The sequence below is a fragment of the Cherax quadricarinatus genome, chromosome 28 (genome assembly GCF_038502225.1).
Source record: "Cherax quadricarinatus isolate ZL_2023a chromosome 28, ASM3850222v1, whole genome shotgun sequence".
NCBI classification, from domain to species: Eukaryota; Metazoa; Arthropoda; class Malacostraca; order Decapoda; family Parastacidae; genus Cherax; species Cherax quadricarinatus.
Window position 1 is genome coordinate 16034729 of NC_091319.1, and position 26595 is coordinate 16061323.

The 26595-nt window shown below is 39.4% G+C and overlaps 1 protein-coding gene across 2 annotated transcripts in view; it reads right to left on the reverse strand.

The window, feature by feature from the left end:
• LOC128693339 (glutamic acid-rich protein) overlaps nt 1-26595 on the reverse strand; it is a 60240-nt gene that overhangs the window by 2766 nt on the left and 30879 nt on the right. Inside the window, exon 4 of one of the 2 annotated variants that reach the window (XM_053783013.2) lies at nt 13937-14176. The exons of the other annotated variant lie outside the window; for it this stretch is intronic. Coding sequence (XP_053638988.2) covers nt 13937-14176 — 240 coding nt within the window. The remainder of the gene's footprint in view (nt 1-13936; nt 14177-26595) is intronic. 2 annotated transcript variants of the gene reach the window in all.

Below are 26595 nucleotides of genomic sequence, written 5' to 3' on the forward strand. Positions count from 1 at the left end.
GTTATCCTGGGTGGAAAATCCTCTGGGGTTAATTGTTTCTTGGTATTCTCAATAAGCCACACCAACAACGGTGCTACAGCAGCAACAGACGATGCTACAGCAGCAACAGACGATGCTACAGCAGCAGCAGACGATGCTACAGCAGCAGCAGACGATGCTACAGCAGCAGCAGACGATGCTACAGCAGCAGCAGACGATGCTACAGCAGCAGCAGACGATGCTACAGCAGCAGCAGACGATGCTACAGCAGCAGCAGATGATGCTACAGGAGCAGCAGACAATGCTACAGCAGCAGCAGACGATGCTACAGCAGCAGCAGACAATGCTACAGCAGCAGCAGACGATGCTACAGCAGCAGCAGATGATGCTACAGCAGCAGCAGACGGTGCTACAGCAGCAGCAGACGATGCTACAGCAGCAGCAGACGGTACTACAGCAGCAGCAGCAGCTGACAGTGGTACAACAGCAGCAGCAGCTGACAGTGCAGCAGCAGCTGACGGTGGTACAGCAGCATCAGCAGCTGTACCACCAATAGTAGCGATGGTTGATTGGGGTTTATTATACAACCTGGCCAGCTCGGAGACACGCACTCCACTTTCATACTTATCAATGATCTTTTTCTTCATCTCTATAGTAATTCTCACCCTTATTGCTGTAGGGTTGGCACTAGAAGCTTTCTTGGGGCCCATGGTCACTTATTTTCCAGAAAAAATCACCAAAAACACTGTAATACGAAATGTTCCGATTGTATGCTTGGATGTTACCGCGGAGGCTGGCTGGTAAACAATGCCACCGGCGGAACGTGAGCGTGGCTCAGGCCACACATTGGACGCGTCTCGGACGAAGAGCGGTGAGCGGGTTTTTGGGCAGTATGCGAGGCAAAATTTTTGCGAAAAAAGCGAGCGGTATGCGGATTGTACTGTATGCGATGCGTACGGTATGCGGGGGTCCACTGTACATGTATTTACACCACACATTGCCCTTAGACATCTCCACTGCCTCCAACCGCCTCCTCGCTGCAGCATTTACAACCCAAGCTTCACACCCATATAAGAGTGTTGGTACCACTAAATTTCATACATTCCCTTCTTTGCCTCCATAGATAACGTTCTTTGTCAAAATATATATCTTAACGCACCACTCGCCTTTTTTTCCTCATCAATTCTATGATTAACCTCATCCTTCATAAATCCATCTGCTGATACGTCAGCTCCCAAATATCTGAAAAACATTCACTTCTTCTATACTCCTCTTCCCCAATTTGATATCCAATTTTTCTTTATCTAAATCATTTGATACCCTCATCACCTTACTCTTTTCTATGTTCACTTTCAACCTTCTACCTTTACACACACTCCCAAATTCGTCCTCTAACCTCTGCAATTTTTCTTTAGAATCACCCATAAGTACAGTATCATCAGCAAAAAGTAACTGTGTCACTTCCCATTTTGTATTTGATTCCACATAATTTAATCCCACCCCTCTAACAAACACCCTAGCATTTACTTCTTTTACAACCCCATCTATAAATATATTAACCCTTTGACTGTCGCGGCCATATATATACGTATTGTGAGGTACCGTGTTTGACGTATATATACTCATAAATTCTAGCGGCTTCAAATCAAGCAGGAGAAAGCTGGTAGGCCCACATGTGAGAGAATGGGTCTGTGTGGTCAGTGTGCACCATATAAAAAAATCCTGGAGCACGCAGTGCACAATGAGGAAAAAAAACTCCGATCTTTTTTTTTTTTAATTAAAATGCCAACTTTGTGATCTATTTTCGTATAGTATTTATGGTTGTATTCTCGTTTTCTTGGTCTCAATTGATAGGATGGAAAACATATTATAGAAATAGAAGTGATTTTGATTGATTTTACTATAAAAAGAACCTAGAAATGGAGCTCAAAGTAGGGGAAATGTTTGATTTTTGCCAATGTTCAAAAGTAAACAAATGATGCCATTGTCTAATAAATGTCCAACTAGCCATTCTAATATGCAGTCATGAATGGGTTGATGTTATTTATACAATTATTACAGTATTGCAGTAGTCTGCATAATAGTAAGTCTTCTATTTTTTGTTTGAATAAAAATTCAAAATAGAAAGCAAGAGTAATATCAGAGGGGCCTGGAGACATGATTGATGAACAAAGAAAATGTTATTTTAGAGCCAGGAATGTCTGCATTGTTCATTCTGGACCTTATTTTGAAATTGTCATATTTTTTAGTTTTCGTGAAATGGCCAAATTGCAAATTTCTGACCACATTATTAGGTAGTTGAAATCAGTAAATGGGCAGTTTCTTGTACTCAATCGATAGAAAAAATGGAGTTCTAAAGAAATAGCTATGAGTTTGGGCGACTGGAACAACGGAATTAGCCGAAAATAGGGCTCAAAGTGGGTGAAATCGGCGATTTGTAAACAGCGCCGAGGTCGCTAACTTCGCGAGGGCATAATTCCGTCAGTTTTCCATCAAATTTCGTTTTTTTGGTGTCGTTACAATCGGGAAAAGATTCTCTATCATTTCATATGAAAAAATAATTTTTTTAAATTCTGTGACACCAGGAGACACCTCAGGATTGGGGGTTGCGACACTCAAGGGGCTAAACAACCATGGTGACATTACACATCCCTGTCTAAGACCTACTTTTACCGGGAAGTAGTCTCCCTCTCTTCTACACACCCTAACCTGAGCATCACTGTCCTCATAAAAACTCTTTACAGCATTTAGTAACTTACCACCTATACCATATACTTGCAACATCTGCCACATTGCTCCCCTATCCACTCTATCATATGCCTTTTCTAAATCCATAAATGCAATAAAAATTTCCCTACCTTTATCTAGATACTGTTCACATAAATGCTTCAATGTAAACACCTAATCTACACATCCCCTACCCACTCTAAAACCTCCTTGCTCATCTGCAATCCTACATTCTGTCTTACCTCTAATTCTTTCAATAATAACCCTACTATACACTTTTTTCTGGTATACTCAGTAAACTAATTCCTCTAAAATTTTTACAATCTCCTTTGTCCCCCTTCCCTTTATATAAAGGGACTATATACGCTCTCCGTTAATCCCTAGGTACCTTCTCCTCATTCATACATTTATTAAACAAAAATACCAACCACTCCAACACTATATCCCCCCCTGCTTTTAACATTTATGTCATTATCCCGTCAGTTCCAGCTGCTTTACCCCCTTTCATTCTACATAATGCCTCACGCACCTCCCCCACACTTACATCCCGCTCTTCTTCACTCCTAAAACATGGTATACCTCCCTGGCCAGTGCATGAAATTACCGCCTCCCTCTCTTCGTTGACATTTAAAAGTTCCTCAAAGTATTCTCGCCATCTACCCAATACCTCCATCTCCCCATCTACTAACTCTCCTACTCTGTTTTTAACTGACAAATCCATTTGTTCCCTAGGCTTTCTTAACTTGTTTAACTCACTCCAAATTTTTTTCTTATTTTCATTAAAATTTCTTGACAGTGCCTTGCCCACTCTATCATCTGCTTTCCTTTTGCACTCTCTCACCACTCTCTTCACCTTTCTTGTAGTCTCCATATACTCTGCTCTTCTTATTAACACTTCTGCTTTGTAAAAAAACCTCTCATAAGCTACCTTTTTCTCTTTTATCACACCCTTTACTTCATCATTCCACCAATCACTCCTCTTTCCTCCTGCACCTACCCTCCTATAACCACAAACTTCTGCCCCACATTCTAATACTGCATTTTTAAAACTATTCCAACCCTCTTCAACCCCCCCACTACTCATACTTGCACCAGCCCACCTTTCTGCCAATAATTGCTTATATCTCACCCGAACTTCCTCCTCCCTCAGTTTATACACTTTCACCTCCTTCTTACTTGTAGCCATTTTCCTCTTGTCCCATCTACCTCTTACTCTAACTGTAGCTACAACTAGATAATGATCCGATATATCAGTTGCCCCTCTATAAACGTGTACATCCTGAAGCCTACCCATCAGCCTTTTATCCACCAATACATAATCTAACTACAGTGGACCCTCGCCTAACGCTATTAATCCGTTCCTGAGAGCTCAACGTTAGGCGAAATTATCGTTAGGCGAATTAATTTTACCCATAAGAAATAATGGAAATCAAATTAATCTGTGCAAGACACCCAAAAGTATGAAAAAAAAAAAGTTTTTACCACATGAAATATTAATTTTAATACACACAAACTGAAGAAGACATGCACAGTTACATGATACTTACCTTTATTGAAGATCTGGTGATAATTGATGGGATGGGAGGAGGGGAGTGTGTGGATGGTCTTAGTGTTTAGAAGGGGAATCCCCTTCCATTACGACTTGAGGTAGCAAGTCCTTTTCTGGGGTTACTTCCCTTCTTCTTTTAATACCACTAGGACCAGCTTGAGAGTCACTGGACTTCTGTCGCACAACATATCTGTCCATAGAGGCCTGTACCTCTCGTTCCTTTATGACTTTCCTAAAGTGTTTCACAACATTGTCAGTGTAATAGTCACCAGCATGGCTTGCAATAGCTGTGTTAGGGTGATTTTCATCCATAAAGGTTTGCACTTCAACCCACTTTGCACATATTTCCTTAATCTTTGAAGTAGGCAACTTCTTCAATTTCTCTCTCCCCTCCTCCGAAGCAGTTTCCTCAGGTGTGGCCTCTTGCTGTTGAAGATGATCTAGCAGCTCATCAGTGGTTAGTTCTTCATTGTCCTCCTCCACCAACTCTTCCACATCATCCCCACTAACCTCCAACCCCAAGGACCCCAATGCCACAATTGATTCTTCAACTGGCATAGGATTCCCAGGGTTAGCCTCAAACCCTTCAAAATCCCTTTTGTCTACACATTTTGGCCACAGTTTCTTCCGAGCAGAGTTCAAGGTCCTCTTAGTCACTTCCTCCCAAGCCTTACCTATAATGCTTACACAATTGAGGATGCTAAAGTGATCTCTCCAAAACTCTCTTAGAGTCAATTGAGTTTCTGAGGTCACTACAAAGTACCTTTCAAACATAGCTTTTGTGTACAGTTTCTTGAAGTTGGAAATGACCTGCTGGTCCATGGGCTGCAGGAGAGGAGTGGTATTAGAAGGCAAAAACTTAACCTTAATGAAGCTCATTTCTGCAGAAAGTTGCTCTGCCATGTCTGAAGGATGACCAGGAGCATTGTCTAATACCAGGAGGCACTTAAGGTCTAATTTCTTTTCAATTAGGTAATTTTTCACAGTGGGGGCAAATGCATGGTGTAACCAGTCATAGAAAAAGTCCCTAGTGACCCATGGCTTACTGTTTGCCCTCCACAGCACACACAAATTAGCCTTGAGGACATTGTTTTTCCTGAACACTCAGGGAGTTTCAGAGTGATACACCAATAAAGGCTACACTTTGCAATCACCACTAGCATTAGCACACATCAACAGAGTAAGCCTGTCTTTCATAGGCTTATGTCCTGGGAGAGCCTTTTCCTCCTCAGTAATGTAGGTCCTGTTTGGCATTTTCTTCCAAAACAGGCCTGTTTTGCCACAATTAAACACTTGTTCAGGTTTCAGTCCTTCACTGTCTATGTACTCCTTAAATTCCTGCACATATTTTTCAGCCGCTTTGTGGTCCGAATTGGCAGCCTCACCATGCCCTATCACACTATGTATGCCACTACGATTCTTAAATCTCTCAAACCAACCTTTGCTGGCCTTAAATTCACTCTTATCACCACTAGTTACAGGCATTTTTCTAATTAACCCTCTGAGGGTTTCGGCCGTACTAGTACGGCTTACGACCCAGGGTTTTTGACATACTAGTACGTATGCCTAAATTCTAGCGCCCTCAAATCTAGTGGGAGAAAGCTGGTAGGCATATATATGGAAGAATGGGTCTATGTGGTCAGTGTGCACAGTATAAAAAAAATCCTGCAGCACACAGTGCATAATGAGAAAAAAAAACTGACCGTTTTTTTGGAATAAAACAGCGACTTTGCACTGTATTTTCGTTTGGTATTTATTGTTGTATTCTAGTTTTCTTGGTCTCATTTTATAGAATGGAAGACATATTACAGAAATTGAGATCATTTTGACTGGGTTTACAATGAAAAGTACCTTGAAAATGAGCTCAAAGTAGCAGAAATATTCGATTTTTACCAAAGTTCAAAAGTAAACAAATCATGCCAAGCGTACAATACACATCAACTGGTGAGTCTAATATTCTTTCGCAAGTGCGCCAATATTATTTATACCATTTTTTACACTAATGCAGTAGTCTGCATAACAGTAAATCTATTTTTTGAGAATAAAAATTCAAAGTGGAAAGCAAAAGAATGTAAGAGGGGCCTTGAGACGTGACTAATGAACAGAGGAAATGTCATTTTAGTGCCAGGAATGTCTTTCTTGTTTATTCTAGACCCTATTCGGAAATGGGCATCTTTTGAAATTTGTGTGAAATTGGCAAAATTACTAAATTCTGACCACTGTACTGGATAGTTGAAATTGGTAAATGGGTGGTTTCTTGCACTCATTCGATAGAAAAAATGTAGTTCTAGCAAAATATTCATGTTTTTTGTCGACTAGTACAGTGGAATTGGCCAAAAATGGGGCTGAAAGTGGGCAAAATCGCTGATGCATAAACATCGCCGAGACCGCTAACTTTGCGAGAGCATAATTCCGTAAGTTTTCCATCAAATTTCATACTTTTGGTGTCATTATGATCAGGAAAAGATTCTCTATCTTTTCATGAGAATTTTTTTTTTTTTTTTTTTAAATTTGGCTGACCCTGAGAACGAGTCTCGGAGAGGGCCTGTCGACCCTCAAAGGGTTAAATCGTCATGCAACTTCCTAGTCTTTTCACATATGATCGCTTGAGAGATGCTAGCTCCTGCTATTTGTTTTTCGTTTATCCACACCAATAACAGTGACTTATTTTGTAGGTGCAATCACTAAAAAGGCTGTGATAATATGAAATGTTCTGATTGTATGCTTGGAAGTGACCGCGGTGGCTGGCTTGTAAACACTGGCACTCACGGAACAAGTGAGGCGGGCTCAGGCCGCATGTGGATGCGTCTCGAACGAATCGCGTTGAGCGAGTTTTTTAGCGCTAGTCGAGGCAAAATTTTTGCATTAAAATATATCGCTAGGCGGATTTAACGTTATGCGATGCGTTCATTAGGCGAGGGGCCACTGTACGTATAAAGATACACAACATATCCCTCCAAACTGCCAATATCCCGAACCCCTCCTTTAGAGTGCAGACATTGTACTTTCCATTTCCAGGACTCAAGTCTGGCTATATAAAAATAACCGGTTTCCCTGACTCCCTTCACTAAACATTACCCTGCTCAAACTCCAACAGCTCGTCAGGTCCCAAATACCATTCATCTCCATTCACTCCTATCTAACATGCTCATGCACACTTCCTGGAAATCCAAGCCCCTCACCCACAAAACCTCCTTTACCCTCTTCCTCCAGCCTTTTCAAGGATGACCCCAACCCTGCCTTCCTTCCCCTACAGATTTATATGCTCTCCATGTCATTCTACTTTGATCCATTCTCTCTAAATGACCAAACCACCTCAACAACTCCTCTTCAGCCTTCTGACTAATACTTTTATTAACTCCACACCTTCTCCTAATTTCCACACTCCGAATTCTCTGCATAATATTTACACCACACACTGCCCTTAGTCAGAACATCTCCACCGCCTCCAACTGCCTCCTCGCTGCAGCATTTACAACCCAAGCTTCACACCCATATAAGAGTGTTGATACTACTATACTTTTTTCCCTCATCAATTCTATGATTAACCTCATCCTTCATAAATCCATCTGCCGACACGTCAACTCCCAAATATCTGAAAACATTCACTTCTTCCATACTCCTCCTCCCCAATATGATATCCAATTTTTCTTTATCTAAATAATTTGATACCCTCATCACCTTACTGTTTTCTATGTTCACTTTCAACTTTCTACCTTTACACACACTCCCAAACTCATCCACTAACCTTTGCAATTTTTTTTTAGAATCTCCCATGAACACAGTATCATCAGCAAAAAGTAACTGTGTCAATTCCCATTTGATTCCCTATAATTTAATCCCACCCCTCTCCCCAACACCTTAGCATTTACTTCTTTTACAACCCCATCTATAAATATATAAAACAACCATGGTGACATTACACATCCCTGTCTAAGACCCACCTTTACTGGGAAGTAGTCTCCCTCTCTTCCACACCCTAGCCTGAGTCTCACTATCCTCATAAAAACTCTTTACAGCATTTAGTAACTTACTACCTATTCCATATACAGTGGACCCTCGACCAACGATATTAATCCGTTCCTGAGAGCTCATCATTAACCCTTTGACTGTCGCGGCCGTATATATACGTTTTACGAGGTGCCGTGTTTGACGTATATATACTCATAAATTCTAGCGGCTTCAAATCAAGCAGGAGAGAGCTGGTAGGCCCACATGTGAGAGAATGGGTCTGTGTGGTCAGTGTGCACCATATAAAAAAAATCCTGGAGCACGCAGTGCATAATGAGAAAAAAAAAACTCCGACCGTTTTTTTTAATTAAAATGCCGACTTTGTGGTCTATTTTCGTATAGTATTTATGGTTGTATTCTCGTTTTCTTGATCTCATTTGATAGAATGGAAAACATATTACAGAAATAGAGGTGTTTTTGATTGATTTTACTATAAAAAGAACCTAGAAATGGAGCTCAAAGTAGGGGAAATGTTTGATTTTTGCCAATGTTCAAAAGTAAACAAATGATGCCATTGTCCAATAAATGTCCAACTAGCCATTCTAATATGCAGTCATGAATGGGTTGATATTATTTATACAGTTATTACAGCATTGCAGTAGTCTGCATAATAGTAAGTCTAATATTTTTTGTTTGAATAAAAATTCAAAATAGAAAGCAAGAGTAATATCAGAGGGGCCTGGAGACGTGACTGATGAACAAAGAAAACGTTATTTTAGAGCCTGGAATGTCTGCATTGTTCATTCTGGACCTTATTTTGAAATTGTCATATTTTTTAGTTTTCGTGAAATTGGCCAAATTGCAAATTTCTGACCACATTATTAGGTAGTTGAAATCAGTAAATGGGCAGTTTCTTGTACTCAATCGATAGAAAAAATGAAGTTCTAAAGAAATAGCTATGAGTTTGGGCGACTGGAACAATGGAATTAGCCGAAAATAGGGCTCAAAGTGGGCGAAATCGCCGATTTGTAAACAGCGCCGAGGTCGCTAACTTCGCGAGAGCATAATTCCGTCAGTTTTCCATCAAATTTCGTTTTTTTGGTGTCATTACAATCGGGAAAAGATTCTCTATCATTTCATAAGAAAAAATCATTTTTTTTTTTTTTTAAATTTTGCGACACCAGGAGACACCTCAGGATTGGGGGTTGCGACAGTCAAAGGGTCAATCGAAATTATCGTTAGTCGAGTTAATTTTCCCCATAAGAAATAATGGAAATCAAATTAATCCGTGCAAGACACCCAAAAGTATTGAAAAAAAAATTTTTACCACATGAAATATTAATTTTAATACACACAAACTGAAGAAGACATGTACAATTACATGACACTTACCTTTATTGAAGATCTGGTGATGATTGATGGGATGGGAGGAGGGGAGACTGTGGATGGTGTTAGTGTTCAGAAGGGGAATCCCCTTCCATTAGGAGTTGAGGTGTCAAGTCCTTTTCTGGGGTTATTTCCCTTCTTTTAATGCCACTAGGATCAGCTTGAGAGTCACTGGACCTCTGTCGCACAACAAATCTGTCCATAGAGGCCTGTACCTCCCGTTCCTTTATGACATTCCTAGAGCGTTTCACAACATTGTCAGTGTCACAATTAAACACTTGTTCAGGTTTCAATTCTTCACTGTCTATGTACTCCTTGAATTCCTGCACATATTTATCAGCTACTTTTTGGTCCAAACTGGCAGCCTCATCATGCCTTATCACACTATGTATGCCACTATGATTCTTAAATCTCTCAAACCAACCTTTGCTGGCCTTAAAATTCACTCACATCACCACTAGTTGCTGGCATTTTTCTAATTAAATCCTCACGCAACTTCCTAGCCTTTTCACATATGATCGCTTGAGAGATGCTATCTGTTTTTCATTTATCCACACCAATAACAGTCTCTCAACATCTTCTATTACTTGCGATCTCAGTTTCGAAAACATAGTTGCACCTTTGGCAAGAACAGCTTCCTTGATCGCCGTTTTCTTGGCCACAATAGTAGCGATGGTTGATTGGGGTTTTGTGTACAATCTGGCCAGCTCAGAGACATGCACTCCACTTTCATACTTAGCAATGATCTCTTTCTTCATATCCATAGTAATTCTCACCCTTTTTGCTGTAGGGTTGGCACTAGAAGCTTTCTTGGGGCCCATGGTGACTTATTTTGCAGGTGCAAACGCTAAAAACACTGTGATAATATGAAATGTTCCGATTGTATGTTTGGATGGGACCGGTGGCTGGCTGGCTTGTAAACACTGGCCACAAGTGGACGCATCTCAGATGGAACGAATCGTGTTGGTTGAGTTTTTTTTAGCACTAATCGAGGCAAAATTTTTGCGTTAAAATGTATTGCTAGTCGGATTTAACGTTAAACAATGCCATTGTTGGTCGAGGGTCCACTGTACTTGCAACATCTACCATATTGCTCCCCTATCCACTCTATCATATGCCTTTTCTAAATCCATAAATGCAATGAAAACTTATCTACCTTTATCTAAATACTGTTCACATATATGCTTCAATGTAAACACTTGATCTACACATCCCCTACCTACTCTAAAACCTCCTTGCTCATCTGCAATCCTACATTCTGTCTTGCCTCTAATTCTTTCAGTAATAACCCTACCATACACTTTTCCTGGTATACTCGGTAAACTTTCTTCTTTCAACACACTGGGTGTATCCCACCGAGGCGGGGTGGCCCAAAAGGAAAAACAAAAGTTTCTCCTTTTACATTTAGAAATATATACAGGAGAAGGGGTTACTAGCCCCTTGCTCCCGGCATTTTAGTTGCCTCTTACGACACGCATGGCTTACGGAGGAAGAATTCTGTTCCACTTCCCCATGGAGACTCGGTAAACTTATTCCTCTATAATTTTTACAATCTCTTTTGTCCCTCTTCCCTTTATATGAAGGAATTATACATGCTCCCTGCCATATATATAAATACAGTATTTGGTGGGATACGGCTGGGTTGTTGAAAGAAGAAAATACAGTACAGTATACTGCAAAGAATTAAGAAAGCATCCGTTTTCTCAAAAAGCAAGAAATTAAATCAGTGGAAATGTTTTTCAGTTGCTACGGGTAATGTGCTGTATAGCAAAATAAATGAGAGTATTGTTGTGATTGTTTTTCTCTGTAAAGGTGCATTAAACATAAATTTAAGAAGTGCATAGAATTTTTTTCACAAATTTATTAAAATATAGGTAGTAGGTTGGTAGACAGCAACCACCCAGGGAGGTACAGTAGGGCCCCACTTATACGGCAGGTTAGATTCCAGGCTACTGCCGTAAAGTGGAAATCGCCATAAAGTGGAACACCCTTTTTTTCCACTTATAAATGCATACAAACACTAGATAACAAATTTACACTAACATATATTAAGTTAGCAATAGAACCAGGCATCAAAAAATAACAAAAAAGTACAATACACACACAGTGCACTCATTACTTACCTTAAAATATTTATAGTCTTAATCTAAGGTGAGACAAGTAGTATTTATTGTAAGAAATCAAGTGTGGTATGTATAGTAGTCAGCCGGGCTACCGTACCAGGCCACATAATATTCTATTACATTTAAGCAGCTTAGCGCTTCTTTTGATTATAATAATAATAATAATACATTTACAGTTTACTCATTACTTACCTTAAAATATTTGTAGTCTTAATCTAGGGTGAGATGAGTAGTATTTATTGTAAAAAATCAAGTGTGGTATGTATGGTAGTCAGCCGGGCTGCCATTCCACCAAAACATACTATTCTATGATATTTAAGCATCCCAGAGCGATAAAATGTATATACAGTTCACTCATTACTTACCTTAAAATATTTGTAGTCTTAATGTAGGGTCAGGAGTAAGGAAATGAGATAAAACGAATAAATGAGAGAGAGAGAATGAGTGCATGAGAGAGGACTGGCGCACAGAGTTATGTAAACAAACCAGGCAAACGTAAGTTTTTTTAAACAAAAAAAGTGTACACGTCTGGTTTGTGTACAAATTACATTGTGTACAAGTTGTCTCTACATTGATACAGTAGAATAAATAAAGAAGAACACTCCCATTCTCATGTAACATCATTTTGAGAAGAAATGATGCTCTGAGTGAAGGCAATGGAAATAAGTCACTCTGACTTTTTTGGGTTATCCTAGGTTCTCTACACATATGCTGTTATGTATGATAATCTATGTAACTATTTGTGTATACCTGAATAAACTTACATACAAAAGGAATAATTTTCTACAGTTACCCCCAGTAACACATTTTCTCTTATGTTAGATTAGAGAAAATGTTATTCTTGCCGTCACTTGTATAAGTTATCTGGCTACTCATCTCATATTTATGTTTATTTATTTTATTGTGGAGCTGATGGTGGTACAGCAGCAGCTGACAGTGGTGCAGCAACAGCAGCAGCTGATGGTGGTACAGCAGCAGCTGACGGTGGTAAAACAGCAGCTGACGGTGGTGCAGCAACAGCAGCACCTGACCGTGGTACAGCAGCAGCTGACGGTGGTGCAGTAACAGCTGACCACGGCACGATAGTATTTCGATTGTACACCTACCATCCGACTTACGACCTGCTCGACTTGTGACCACTCGACTTACGACCGTGTTTTTTTTTGTCAAATTTCTGGGAAATAAACAACTATCTGTGTTGTACACAGTGTTTATCCTAAACCTTACAGTATAAAATACAGTACTAACAGCATAAAAAGTAAAGTAAAACATGAAATACCAAAATAAAACAATAAAATAAAGTCATTACAAAAATGTGATGTTGATATTCAGTAGTAAAGTTCGACTTACATCCATTTCGACTTACGACCGGTTTCTCGGAACCAAACTCGGTCGTAAGTCGGATGGTAGGTGTATTTCTCACCCTTTTTACCACAGGGTTGGCACTAGAAGCTTTCTTTGGGCCCATGGTGGCTTATTTAGCAGTTACAAGCACTAAAAACAATGGAATAATACAAAAATACATCGCATGTACGCGTGAAACTGTCTGCCCTGACTTGTAAACAATGGCACAATAGCTGAAGGCAGGGCAGCTGAGGCGCTCAGGATGGATGGACAGGTGGATGCATTTGGGACAAATGTCCTTACCCGAGTTTTTCATCGTTGGTCGAGCCAATATTTTTATGCAAAAGCGCATCGTTGCCCGATTTTATTGTTAGTCGATGCCATCATTGGCCAAGGGTCCACTGTGTATGTATGTATGTATGTATGTATGTATGTATGTATGTATGTATGTATGCATGTATGTATGTATGTATATATATATATATATATATATATATATATATATATATATATATATATATATATATATATATATATATATATATATATATATATATATATATATATATATATATATATATATATATATATATATATATATATATATATATATATATATATATATATATATATATATATATATATATATATATATATATATATATATATATATATATATATATATATATATATATATATATATATATATATATATATATATATATATATATATATATGACGTTCAGTCTCCAAGGTAAATATTAGTAGAGTAGTTTAGTAGTCATGAACAACCCCTTGGTAAAATGAATGCTGACAAACAATACATGTATTCACCCTCTATCACCATTCCAGAACAAATACAATGTAATATACTCACCCTTCTTTCAAAACTCTGTTAGCCTCTACAATGAAATCTTTGATATTGGTACCCATGAGAGAAAGACAAAACACTACAACATCCACAGAGGCTGAGTTCAGTGGTGTATGTGCCATGTCACATGCTGTAACTCTGGAATTTGTTGCTACCAAGTCAAGGGAATGAACTTTCTGCTGTGGTACAAGGAGGGAGAGAACAGCTTTGCCACAACCAAAGTCAGCCACCACCCATTCTTTTGGCCTGAAATTTTTAGGCACTCTTACTGTCAAAAATGTTTACATAAGAAATTTAAAGTGGAAGTGACTACAAAGAATATTCTTACATATTAACTCACAATGAACGAGTTCAACAGACTAACTAAATTTAATACTAATTAAATTTATGTTAGTGGCAAGAATCTGTTTACTCTTAAATTAATCAATGATAAGCAAGTTGACATAAGCAAAATGAAAGACAGTATGCTTTTTTTTCTACCTCACTTAAGTGAAAAGTTTGTATACTGTATATACCAGTGTATAGGTGGATCTTTTAAGATCAAATTTTGAAAGGCTGAAATTCGGACAAGTGAGGGGCCTACCTACACACACTCAACAACTATTACTTCAGCACAGCAATGTATAAGCCACACCCAGTAACCATAATCCACCTTAAATATACAAATAAAATTGATAATATCCAATAGTTCATGCCAGCCTCTTCCCTCACCTTGTTTGCACAGCACAGAATAGAGCACTTCAGTAAGCCTACTGGCCCATGCCAGGAAGGTTCTACTCAGATCCAGGGCAAGCCCTGAATCTGAGTAGGTTGAATTTGAATACCATGACTGGAACGAGGAGAAGAAGGAGGCAGCAGCAGTAGTAGTAGTAGTGGCGGAGGTAGAAGTAGTGATGGGGAAGTAAGGAGGAGAAGCCAGTCAAATACTAAGAAAGGGGAGCACTGCAAGGGAGCTAGGTGCCCACAGAGGGAGAGCAAGAACACATAGGTCGGGGGGAGGGGAAATAATGAAATAAATAATGAAGGAACAGAAACACAAGGCAGAAGAAAGAAAGACAACCCAGAAGAGAAAAAAAAGGAAAGAGGAAAGGAGAAGAGGGAGAAGAAGAAAAAGGGGAATTCAGGTTAAGTCATGGGTGTTCTGAAGTTTGGAACATTTTACAATGTAGTGGGAGAGGAAGGCATCTACAGAGACGAACCCAGGACTAAGATTCATACAAGGAAAGTTGTGTATTAGGGAGGATTCAACCAGATGGCGACTGTTAAAGTTGGAAGTAGGGAAGACAGTTTTAGCAGAAGACCAGTCAATAGGATGGCTGTGATCTCTGACGTGACAGAAGAGAGCATTGTTAGTGTTGGCAAGCCTAACACTATTTTTGTGCTCCCTAAGTATGCCAGAAAGAGATCGGCCAGTTTCTCCAAAGTATTGAAGAGGACAGGAGGAGCAAGAAATAGAGTAGACACCAGGAACATCTGTAGAGGGAGGAGAGGTATGGATGAGATTAGTGCGAAGAGTGTTAGTCTGGCGGAAAGTAAGCTTGATGTCTAAGGAACGGAGAGAGTTGTTGAGATTAGAAAGACCGGAAATGTAGGGAAGGCAGAGGACAGAAGAGTTCCCAGGAGTAGAGAGTTTGGGAAAGAAGAAATTATGTTTAGCATGTGAGAGGGCAGTCTATGAAATGGGAAGGGTAGCCAAGACAGGAAAACGAATTATGAAGAGTGGAAATTTCTGCTTGAAGGAACTGAGGATCAAAGATGCGGAGGGCACGGAGAAAGAGAGAGATAAGAACACTCTTCTTGACAAGGGAAACATGATAGGAAAAGTAGTGAATGTACATGCCACTGTGCATAGGTTTGCGGTAAACGGAAAAGGATAAACCTGTATCTGAGCGGTGGAATGGACATCAAGGAAAGGAAGCAAGGAATTAGATTACCATTCAGTTTTAAACTTAATGGAAGGGGCAAGATTATTAAGAGCTTCAAGAAAAGGTTGGAAGAGACTAGAGTCATGAAGCCACAGAGCAAAGATGTCATCCACATAGAGGAGCCAGAGTGAAGGTTGCACATCGATGGTAGGAAGAAGAATAGTCTCAAAGTATTCCATGTAAAGATTAGCAAGGACAAGAGAGAGAGGAGAGCCCATAGCAACACTGAAGGTTTGAGAATAATATTTCCCTTGGAAGGAAAAGGAATTAGAGTCCACACAGAGGCGGATAAGATCAAGAAAGACATTAATAGGTATAGGGAGATGAAGAAACCCTTCATGGGCCTTCTCTCTAAGAAAATCAAGGACATCATCAAGAGGGACATTGGTGAAGAGGGACTCAACATTAAGACTAAGCACCTTACAGGTCGAGAGAGAGCGAACCCATTCAATGAAGTCTTGAGAGTGACAGAGGTGGGCAGGAGAAAAAGTACCAAGAAAGAGAGTGAGGGTTTTGGCCAGCCAAGAAGCAAGGGAATAAGAGACAGAACCTCTAGAGGATATAATAGGACGTAGAGGAATATCAGGTTTATGAGTTTTGGGAAGGCCATAGAAATAAGGAAGAGAGGGACAGATGACACGAAACCGTTGAACAAGGTCAAAGTCAGGAGGACAAAGGTCGGAGAGAGTCCTTAGTTTCTTGTTGAAAGTTCTCTTGATGCGATCAAGAGGGTTGGAAACGAGATGAATGTAGGTACATGAGTCAGAGAGCAAGACATCAGCTTTAGGGAGGTAATCCTCGCAATCAAGGATAACTACCGAATTACCTTTGTCAGAAGATAGTTTGACAATGCTAGTGTTAGATTTAAGAGAAGAAAGGGCAAGTTGGTAACGGCGCGGAAGGTGGTGGTTCTTAGAAAACAGACTATCAAGAGCAGGAAGGAGTGTGCCATGAAAAGTGGACAAGTCAGGAAGATTACGGGAGCGAGACTGACGAAAAGACTCAAAAGAGCTAATCAGGGCAATACCAGCGCAAGGGGTAGGAGAAATGGCAAAGGAAAGGCCAAAACCAAGTTCAAGCTCATACTGAGAGAGTGAGACAGAAGACAAGTTAGTAACACAGTCATTGAGGGAGAATTTAGACCGAGGGCTAGCTGAGATGAGACATTGAAGTTTATTCTGTAGTTTAGAAGAATGAATTTGTGTATTCAGGCGAGCAGTGTCAAAGACAATGGTAGAGAGAGAAGGTTACAGAGATCTTGTGGTAGAGCCGCAAAGAGAGCATGCTGACGCTGACAGAAAGTAAAGAAGGCATCTTCAACCTGAGACTTAGTAGAAAGAATGAGCTGTTGAAGTAGGAGACGGGCATGATCAGGAAAGGGAGTGCCCAGTGGGTTGGGTTTCAGGAAATGGGAGAAGGAAGGGGGCAGAACTTGTTCAGCAAGACAGTCACGTAGGAAGCGAAGCTGATTCTTACGATGCCGAGTAGCAATAAGAGCAGCCTCATAAGATCGAAAGAGGGGTTTAACCCTTTGAGGGTTTTGGTCGTACTAGTACGTTTTACGCGTAGGGGTTTTTGACGTACTAGTACTCATAAATTCTAGCGGCCTCAAATCTAGTGGGAGAAAGCTGGTAGGCCTTCATATGAAAGAATGGGTCTATGTGGTCAGTGTGCACAGTCTAAAAAAAATCCTGCAGCACACAGTGCATAATGAGAAAAAAAAAACTTTGATCATTTTTTTTAATAAATCAGCGACTTTGCAGTGTACAGTGGACCCCCGCATAACGATCACCTCCAAATGCGACCAATTATGTAAGTGTATTTATGTAAGTGCGTTTGTACGTGTATGTTTGGGGGTCTGAAATGGACTAATCTACTTCACAATATTCCTTATGGGAAAAAATTCGGTCAGTACTGGCACCTGAACATACTACTGGAATGAAAAAAGTTCGTTAACCGGGGGTCCACTGTATTTTCGTATGGTATTTATTGTTGTATTCTAGTTTTCTTGGTCTCATTTTATAGAATGGAAGACATATTACAGAAATTGAGATGATTTTGACTGGTTTTACAATGAAAGATGCCTTGAAATTGAGCTCAAAGTAGCAGAAATGTTCGATTTTTACCAAACTTCAAAAGTAAACAAATCGTGCCAAGCGTGCAATACACGTCAACTGGTGAGTCTAATATTCTTTTACAAGTGCACCAATAATATTTATACCATTTTTTACACTAATGCAGTAGTCTGCATAACAGTAAATCTTATATTTTTTGTGAGAATAAAAATTCAAAGTGGAAAGCAAAAGAATACAAGAGAGGCCTTGAGACGTGACTAATGACTAGAGGAAATGTCATTTTAGTGCCAGGAATGTCTTTCTTGTTTATTCTGGACCCTATTCGGAAATTGGCATCTTTTGAAATTTGTGTGAAATTGGCAAAATTGCTAAATTCTGACCACTGTACTGGATAGTTGAATTTATAAATGGGTGGTTTCTTGCACCCATTCGATAGAAAAAATGGAGTTCTAGCGAAATATTCATGTTTTTTGTTGACTAGTACAGTGAAATTGGCCGAAAATGGGGCTCAAAGTGGGCAAAATCGCCGATGCGTAAACATCGCCGAGACCGCTAACTTTGCAAGAGCATAATTCCGTAAGTTTTCTATCAAATTTCAAACTTTTGGTGTCTTTATGATCGGGAAAAGATTCTCTATCTTTTCATAAGAGAAAATAATTTTTTTTTTTTTTTAAATTTGGCCGACCCTGAGAACGAGTTTCGGAGAGGGCCTGTCGACCCTCAAAGGGTTAAAAGAAGGAAGAACATTAAAAAAGTTTGAAAGAATATGATGCTTAACTGCAGGGTTCATAAAGCTCCTCTCTTCTATGTGCGGGTTATCTGTGTATTTTCATTTCTTTTTTTTTTCCCAAGTTTTGGTTAGAATATATTTTGACTTATCCACAATATATGTAAAAATTTAATGATTTTTTGGCAAATATCAGGGCTCAACCTATACATAGTCGGATTATATTCGGGTATACACAGTAAGTAAAACCATTTACAGCTGTATAGAGACAGCAAACTATCAATATTTGTGAGTGCATCAATTATGATTTGGTAAATATGGAACAGTACATATTTTATATTTGATAGTGGTTTTGGGGGTCATTACTCCCACAGCCAGGTCTCAGATCAGGCCTCCTAACCTGAAAAGGAAATAATGTATTATCGTAGGGGTTCTTAAATGGAGATATCGAGGGTTGAAGGTAGACACACTTGTTGAATGGTTACGATATATATATTGTCAGACTGTGATGATGGGAAATGGAGCCCAGCCTCTGCCTGTCTTAGCCTGGATGTCTACGCCGACTGAGACCAGGGCAGAGGTACGAACGTACACATGCGCATCCCGTGACGTCACACAAAGTCACAGGCCTAAAAGGGATCTCCTATCTAAAGCACATGGATGATACTATATGCTATGCTATATAACACAGGGATCAGCAACTATGCTGACAGCTCGGTCATGTTACGTATGTCGTCTCGACATACACTACTATCTATAGGCTGAACAGGCAGGTGGTTCTGGGCTGATTCTATACAATAACAAAATCATATATAACTTAGAATTAATGGATTGTATCATAATGGATGTTAACAAAATGAATTTTGACATAATGGATGTTAACATAATCACTTTTAACATAATGAGTTTTAACGTAATGCATTACAAACTATAAGAACAAATCATTATACAATATGGATGGAATTGATCGATCAATCTGTATTCATTCACTCTATGGATTCTGAGGAAGAATAAATATATATATACAAGGTGAAATTAACAGCAAAGGCATCTGGTGCGCACTCAGATCATTACTGTCAAATTCTCAGAATACGGAGGGAACGTGAATACGAAAAAAAAAAAATTCTGAAAAAACTAATCAGTTAATAACAAACAGTTGACAATTTACTTTATCTCGGACATCTAGTTATACAGACTATGTACATTTAAACCCAATTCTGCGAGGGTGAGGTTTACATATGCAGAATGGTTATCATCTCTGGGAGGATCGAATTCTTCTGCAATGGCTAACAAACTGAGGGAGACTTGAACGAGTATCTACAAAAGATACTTGTGGGTTTCTCATTACTTGTCGAGTACGCAAGGAGTAACGACATTCAGGTTGGTTATCTAACTGAGTATCTGAGGTAGAGGGTACAGAGTCAAGAGGATTTTCAGCATGTCACATTAGTCTAGGTAGCAATATCATCAACATTGCATACTAATTTCATATGATCTAAATGCGATTCTTTGTACTTGCCAGTACTAATTTCTCTAACCTTATACTTATTACCAGAGATATGTTCTACAACTCGATAAGGTCCGACAAACTTTTGATCGAGCTTAGGCATTTCGGATGTTTTGTTGAAATTTGTCAGCATTACTCTTGAACCTACTTTGACTTTTGATGGCTTAGCACGGCTATTAGTTACTCTAGTAAATTCTGCTGTTGATTTATGAAGTGTTTCACGGATTCTTCTAAAAACACTCTGAGCCATGCTGGTACGAGTTGCTACGAAATCATCAGGGTTGTAATTAGGTTTCGGAGTGGAATATAACAACTCATAGGGTAAATGCTTGTCTACACCATACAATGCATAATGTGGAGTATCACCTATGGAAGCATTGTAAGCAGAATTTATGGCACATTGGACATCTGGTATGACTTCATCCCAAGTTTCACTATTGGGGTTGATAGTGGCTCTCAGGACATCAAGTACTTTCTTATTGGTTCTTTCGGCTAACCCATTGCTGGCAGGATGATGAGGAACAATGGTGGATTTAGAGATCTTGTATAAAGTACACAAATTTTCAAGAATCTCATTACAGAATTCACCTCCATTATCTGTTACTAGGGACTTTGGGGTGGTATGCCTGCAGATAATGCGTTCTTTAAATGCTTTAGCTACTGTCTCTGCAGTCTTATCTGCAATAGGAACTAACTCACAATATCTGGTGAAATGGTCTACCATAACACACAGATGTTTGTTGCCTTGGAGGGAACATTTAAAATTGGTTAACAAGTCAAGGGCAACTCTTTCCCATGGTTCGCTAGTGGTTGGGTACACTTGGATTGGATTAGGACCATTGACATTTCCTTTATGTTGCATACAAACACTACATTTCTTAACATACTCTGAAATGTCAGTTGCCATACGTGGCCAAAAGTATTTCATTCTGGCTTGTTTCACAGAACGATCCATACCAGGGTGTGCAACACCTGGTGCATCATGAACTAACTGTAGAGCTACGTTCACTAGTGACTGTGGAATTACTAACTGGTACACTCTTCTGCTTGGAGTACCCAACTCGGCTGTTCGATACAGTAATTCTTGGCTCATTACAAAGTCACTAATGGGTGCTGGTAGCTTCACAGTAAGAATAAGATCTTCCTGGAGCAGGAATTGAATCACCAGAACACAAGGGATCGGTTCTTTCTTACTGGAGGAATGAACAAACTCGGTGGAGTGGATGACTCCCCCCGGTTGAAAAAATTAACGCTATAACACGCAATATGAGCAAGGGAGAACGAATCTACTATCTCAAACTGCAAGCACAGGAGAAAATAAATGAACACGGTCAACAATGCTGATATTCAATCTGAGTCACACACAGTGACACGAGGTATCAGCTATAAAGAAACTACACTTACAAACGTTAGCAACACGTGAAAGTTACTCGAGAAATAACTTCTTACAATGCACTGATTACTGTCAACTAGGATGGGATCACAATCTGAAACACAAGGGACAACAACAACACTCAAGTGAGCACACTAGCCACAGAAACGTCTTTCTGCAACGGCTTGTGGCATCAGCGAGAGATGGTATAACTCGTTGCAAGTAAAGTTCTTCTCAAAGCATCCCCTGGGAAGGAACGAGTACTTGAACAAGTCGCCATCGCAAGGATAGTAGTCTCAGCACTATCCTGCGTGCACGATATTGTGGCTGGAGTCCAGACAGGAGTGACAGTATTATTAGTGCCTGATCGCTCGGCTACGTTAATAAGTAATTCACGGATCTATAGGAACTTAATCTGAACTTCACATTTCGCAGAACTTTAACAAATCTCAGATACAAGCTGTGAGAACAAACACATTGGTCAAGGGCTAGGTATTGTCTTTCAGTCAGTAAGGGAATATTGGTACTGTGGACTGATTCATATTGACTTTGACTGGCATGATACACTAAGTGAACATTCAAAAGTGACTGGGACATCTTCTCAGTGAACTTACTGAAGGGCATAAGGCAAAAAAAAAAAAAATAGAAAGAATGACACAGTAAGCTTAAACGGGAAGAAAATGCTTAACGATTCTGCATAAGTAATTAAAAATTGACAGGTCACACAGTAAGTAAAGAAAAGAAAAGAGTTATTAAAAAACATCAAAAAATAAAGATAAACGTATAGCTACTGAATGTAAGCAGAACTCTTATGATTTACCTGTCATCTGAGGGATACTGCGCTATTGCTTCTGAAATCATCTTTTTTTGTCAATCATTTCAAATAGTAGTCAATGATTCTGTATCTGAGCCATTTCCTTTGCCCTATAGCATTCCTGAGGGCTCTTTTCTTGAACCAATATTGTTTACAGTTTATGTTAGTGACTTAATCACTGTTGGATGCTCATGGGTTCACTATCATTTTTATGCTGACAATACATAAGTCTACATCCAGGTTCTAATTATGGAAGATGCAAAACTCTGCCTTGGTTCTCTATTTGAATGACAAATAGAAAATTTAAACTAAATGACGGTAAGACAGATTTTGATTGGAGATGACTCAAGAAATCGTAACGACACGATTGCAAACAAACCATACCCCCAGCCGGGATTGAACCCGCGGTCATAGAGTCTCAAAACTCCAGCCCGAATCTATGACCGCGGGTTCAATCCCGGCCGGGGGTATGGTTTGATTGGAGATTATGGTGCCTGTCAGTTTGATACTGTCAGTTTTTTATATTATCGGTTTGTAGCCTGTAAGATCAGTAACGAATCTGAGTGTCTACCTGGATTCTTCATTATCATTTGTTGGACACACAAACCAAATTGTTAAATTTTGCAATTTTCATGTTTGTAACCTCTATGGAGTCAGAAAATATCTTGATAAGCAGAGTACAGGAGGTCCCGTTTGTATGGCTCTTAGGTTTGTCACCCCCATGTGGTAAGTAAAAATCACCAGTGGGTGAAAAAGAGCATTCTTTCATTACTGAATGCATCTAAAATGCCTGGTAACGTGTTTACAAAATCATATACATGTACTAAGCGTTTAATACAGCTAGGAAAAAAAAAATAAACAGTACATAGATCATAGATCTAAACTTACTCCCTGTTCAGAACATCCACACTTACTACTGTGCAATCTATATCTACAGGACCTTAAATTCCAATATTAACCTTGACCTAAAATGCTTTCTTGATAGTTATGACAGGATCCACAGGCATAACACAGACACAAACATCTCTATGACATACCCCGTGTTCGACTAAACCTTTACAAAAATTCAATGTATTTCAAAGGACCTAAAATCTGGAACACCCTACCTGAAAACTCTAGAACTGCAGACACTCATCACTTTCAAAACTACAGTCAGAAAATATCTTAACTCCCTGATCCACCCCGACAACTAACTACATGATAACCACCTGGTGGTTCACAATTACACTCACTCACCCACTGACTATAAACCCAGAAATACTAATCTTAATCTTAAAATAATAAATCCTAACTAGTCATAAGTTTGCCTATGATACTCCAATATAGACACTTTGTATTATGCCAAAACAAAAGCATTCACATTGCTAAACTCACAAATTATGATGTAGTCACTTAGCCTTAATACCATAATCTGTAAGGATTTAATGTTAAGAATTAATCTAAGTCTGCCCGAAATGCCTAGCCATGCTAGGTGTCCTAGTGGCCCCCTCTGTAATTAGTATTTTATAACATGTAAACCACACAATACCCAAACCTGTAAACCCCACAATGTAACCCTTATAGAGAATAAACTTGAATTAAATTGAATATAATACTTCCCTTACAATATGGTGCTAGATGCCCTTCCCTTATTCTACTGTTGTGTGATAATGACAGAAATGCAGTATAAGGCACTGAATATAATGAACAATGGCTCAATTTAACCCTTAAACAGTCCAAACGTATATATACGTTCACTCGCGCAGCGCCCCGAATATTTTGAAAAAAAAAAAAAAATTTAATTTTATAGAAAAAAGAGCACATTTTTTTAAAGTATTTTAGAATAAAAAAATTTTTTAGGGTCAGTACTTACCGAGATATGAGGCCGAGAAGTTGGTACTGGATGCTCATGTGACAGCAACATCGAGTCCTGCCCCTTGCAGAAGTGTTGCTGATATACCTTTTTTTCTATTTTTCATATTATTTTATGTAATTTTTACGTTCTGATAATTACAATTTGTAGTAGTTCTTATCATTTTATAATCAATCTTTGTTCTGACGCTAGTATTAGGTTCCTTAAATTGTACTCAAATTGTCACAAACACACTGACAGGTGGACATTTACACCTGCCTTAGCCATTTACTTTCGACTTGGAATATCTACAAAGTATTTATATGTCCTAACAATGTTTTGGATATGTGGAAGTATATAATAACAAGGAGGAGGAGGAGGAAGAGGAGGAGGAAGAGGAGGAGGAGGAGAAGATGGAGGAGGAGGAGGAGAAGATGGAGGAGGAGGAGGAGAAGATGGAGGAGGAGGAGGAGAAGATAGAGGAGGAGGAGGAGAAGATGGAGAAGGAGGAGGAGAAGATGGAGGAGGAGGAGAAGATGGAGGAGGAGGAGAAGATGGAGGAGGAGGAGAAGATGGAGGAGGAGAAGGTGGAGGAGGAGGAGAAGATGGAGGAGGAGGAGATGGAGGAGGAGAAGATGGAGGAGGAGAAGATGGAGGAGGAGGAGAAGATGGAGAAGAAGGAGAAGATGGAGGAGGGGGAGAAGATGGAGGAGGGGGAGAAGATGGAGGAGGAGGAGATGGAAGAGGAGGAGGAGATGGAGGAGGAGGAGAAGAATAATACATAATAATAATAGGTAATATTAAGTTCCCTTGAAGCATGAAAAACAAAGTCCACCCCTGACAGTGACATGATGAGATAACAACTGATAAGAGCTTACCTTTGATGAGCATACATGAGGGTGGGGGAGGGTGCAGCTGATAAGAAAAGATTAGAGGTGATATTTGATGAGCATCGCCCTCACTTTGTTTTCGCTGGTACACAAACATATCTGTCTGTCTGTCAAGCTCCCTGTCTATCTGTCTATCCGTCTAGCTCTCTGTCTCAGAGAGAGCCACAAGACTGCGTCGTCATCACGTTTACTCACAAGCAGAGTATAGCACTTTGTCTGGATTTTTGGGGTTATCCTAGGTAATTTACACTTTGTATACTTGTATTTATGTATACCTGTGAGACAGAGATAGACAGACAGATAGAAAGAGAGACAGATTGAAAGAGATACAGAGACAGATAGACAAAGACAGATAGAGACAGAGACAGATAGACAGAGACAGACACAGACAGAGACAGAGGTAGACAGATAGATAGACAGAGGAAGATATAGATAGACAGACAGAGATAGACAGACCCTAAACTTGGGGTTAACATCACTTTCCTCTTAAAAGAGGAGTGTTAATATGACATTACATCAGTGAATCCTTGGTGTTTGCCGCACTGTTTGCTCTAGCTGGCGCTCAGTTTAACTGGCGCTCTCACAAGGTACTAAGTGGTCCCAGATTTTTTTAATACCGCGCACACTGAGTGTTAGGACCCATTTTATGCTGACAAGGCATCTCAGACCAATCATGCCAAATTTGAAGGCAGGAAAAATAAAATGTATATATACATTTGGGGCGCTACGCATAAGAACGTATATATACGTTTGGACCGTTTAAGGGTTAAAGCCAGCGAAAATGTGGAACACCAAAAAGTGGGTGCTGTATATGTGGGTTCCTCCTGTTTCTTGATCCTTATTTACATATTTGTTTCCTCACAAATTGATTTTGCAAGTGTCTGTGGGTTTACCTAGCTACTGGCTACAAAGACTTTCAATCTGTACTGAGTCACGAGCTAAACTGGTATTCACTCCCAAATGGGAGTTTCCACTATTCTGTACTTGTATGAGTTGTACTGGCTCCCTATCAAGGCAAGAACAGAATTTAAAACCTCTGTTTATTAACCCTTTTAGTTACTATTATGTAGAACTACGTCTATGAGACCAGGGTCCTTCACGTAGTTCTACGTCATGAGCTCAGCTCACTCAGATAAGCTGTGAGCAGTAAATGTTATTTTGTTTTTGTTTTTTAAGGATAGTCCAATTTGATACAAAAAATTCCAAAGATTCCAAATTTTAAAAAATATTTATTGCATTGACAAATTTGCCTACATGCAAACTAAACTGAATAGGTATTATTGTGGCTGTAAGATGCATTAGCTATTAAATACGTACTGAAAACATTCAGAAGAGGAAGATGCATATATCTTGACTGATGTCTAAACAGAAATCAAAATTTCACACAATTCTGCACATAATGGTTAAATCTACCCCTTACCCACTTGACTTTCATTCTTTGCCATTGTTGAATTAAGAAACGCCATTTTATTATTTAACGTCTGAATCTATGCCACTGAGGATTTTCGAAGTTATCCAAGCCAT